Raw genomic sequence first — 1892 nt, forward strand, 5'->3', positions numbered from 1 at the left:
AAGGCTCTTTACTCACATTACCTCACCGTACTCAGGTGTAAAATGAGTACCTGGCCGTTAGCAGCGTTGTATCTGTCCGAAAAATTGTAACATGTCATGTCATGTCCCGTCCTGCATGTTAAGTATTGCTGTTGGCCAGGGACCTCTTGTAAAGCGCTTTTGTAATAGATTAAAGGGAAATAATCATTATCTTAGTTACGTCCCTTACATAAACAGGAAATAAAGAGTTTTAGAAAACCGCCAAAATTGCTTGTTGTTGTACTTGATGTACCTTATCACTCTATTCACTTCATTGGCGACGAGAAACGGGATCATCTGACTGAAATTAACAAGCAAACAGCTAAGTAGAGCATTAAGAGCTAAGCTATTAAAATAGTTAGCTAAAAAGATGGCACTATACGGCCAAATTAAAGAATTCATCCAGTCAGATGAAAATATCAATGACTATCTAGACAGGCTAGATTTTTATCTAGAAGCGAACGGGGTGGAAGAAGACACAAAGAAGAGAGCAATATTGCTAACAGTGGTGGGTCCACAACAATTTAGACTACTAAAGGACTTGTGTGCTCCAGAAAAACCAGGAACCAAGTCATTCGATGAGCTATGTCAGGTACTTAGAAATCATCATGCTCCAGCCCCACCAAAATTTCTTTGTAGAGCGAAATTTGACGCGAGAACCAGACATTCTAGCGAGACGATTGCACAGTTTGTAGCAGAATTACGACACCTCAGCGAATTCTGTGAATTTGGAGAGACGTTGAATGACCGACTGTGTGAGAAATTTGTCACGGGAATTAACTATCCAGAAATTCAGAGAAAACTGCCAATGGAACGAAACCTCACATTGGATAAAGCGATCCAAGTTGCTACTTCTATGCAACAGTCGACAGATGCTGCCCGATTTATGGCACCGTTATCAGCTTCAGTCAACGCCGTGACTGATAAACCGTTCACCAAAGGTAGAGGGTTCAACGCAAGACAGGCATCTACGACTCCAACAATTTCTAAAACCAGGTCAACAAAATGTCATCGCTGCACCGGTCCACACGCACCGCAACAGTGCAAATTCAAAACAGCAACCTGTTACAAATGTAACAAGCAAGGCCACATAGCAAAAGCCTGCTTGTCTAAAAGCACGGCACATGCTTCACACCGGCGACCGAATCAAAATTACGTAGAAATCGATCAGTTTCACAACGATGAAGGCCAACCTGACACAAGCCCGGACTTCAACATGTTCACCGTGTCAGATTCACCGCAAACTCCCATCAACGTTCCAATCTCACTGAACGACAAGGTAATCAAATTTCAACTCGACACAGGAGCTGCCCTCACCATTATCAGTGAAAAGGAGTTCCGCAGAGCAGCGATAAGTAATGCTACTCTACAAAAGTGTAACAAAAATCTGAAAACGTACACAGGTGATTGTGTTCCGGTGGTTGGAGAGTGTGTGGTAGACGTGTGTTACCAAGATCAGTTCGTGAAGCTCCCCATCATAGTTGTGAACAGGAGAATATCATATGCTTATCTATAGTCTTTTTGCTTCTTTTCGACAATATCTTTTATCTCTGGTAAATCCATGGGGATTTCTCAGGATCTGTGGTGGTTTTGTCTCAAAACTCGATCTCTCTATATTAAAAAAAATACACATCTCATATTCTCAACCCAACCCATGTGTGCGACAAAATAATTTTGGCGAGAAAACGCCCCCCGCTCCCATTACATACCCAATCTGAATCGGAGAAACGCCTTGCAATTTTCTTTAATTGGCCCCGGATTTAAGGTGACTTGGAATGAATAACCTACCTAGATAATCATTCTATTTAGTATTTAAGCGAATGAGAAGCAAGCAAATAGAAGCATATCTTTTTCAGTACAGTACTCATCTCCCT

At 41.8% G+C, this 1892-nt stretch overlaps 1 protein-coding gene across 1 annotated transcript; it reads left to right on the plus strand.

Annotated features, from left to right (window-relative positions):
- Positions 1 to 388: 388 nt before the first annotated feature.
- On the plus strand, positions 389 to 1534 carry LOC144962807 (uncharacterized). Its single transcript, XM_078896082.1, has one exon. It carries the CDS (start codon positions 389 to 391, stop codon positions 1532 to 1534), a length of 1146 nt encoding a protein of 381 aa, XP_078752208.1.
- The last annotated feature ends 358 nt before the right edge of the window (positions 1535 to 1892 follow it).

This window comes from Berghia stephanieae, chromosome 1 (assembly GCF_034508935.2).
Source record: "Berghia stephanieae isolate SIO BIC M18660-M18661 chromosome 1, UCSD_Bste_1.3, whole genome shotgun sequence".
Taxonomy (NCBI): Eukaryota; Metazoa; Mollusca; class Gastropoda; order Nudibranchia; family Aeolidiidae; genus Berghia; species Berghia stephanieae.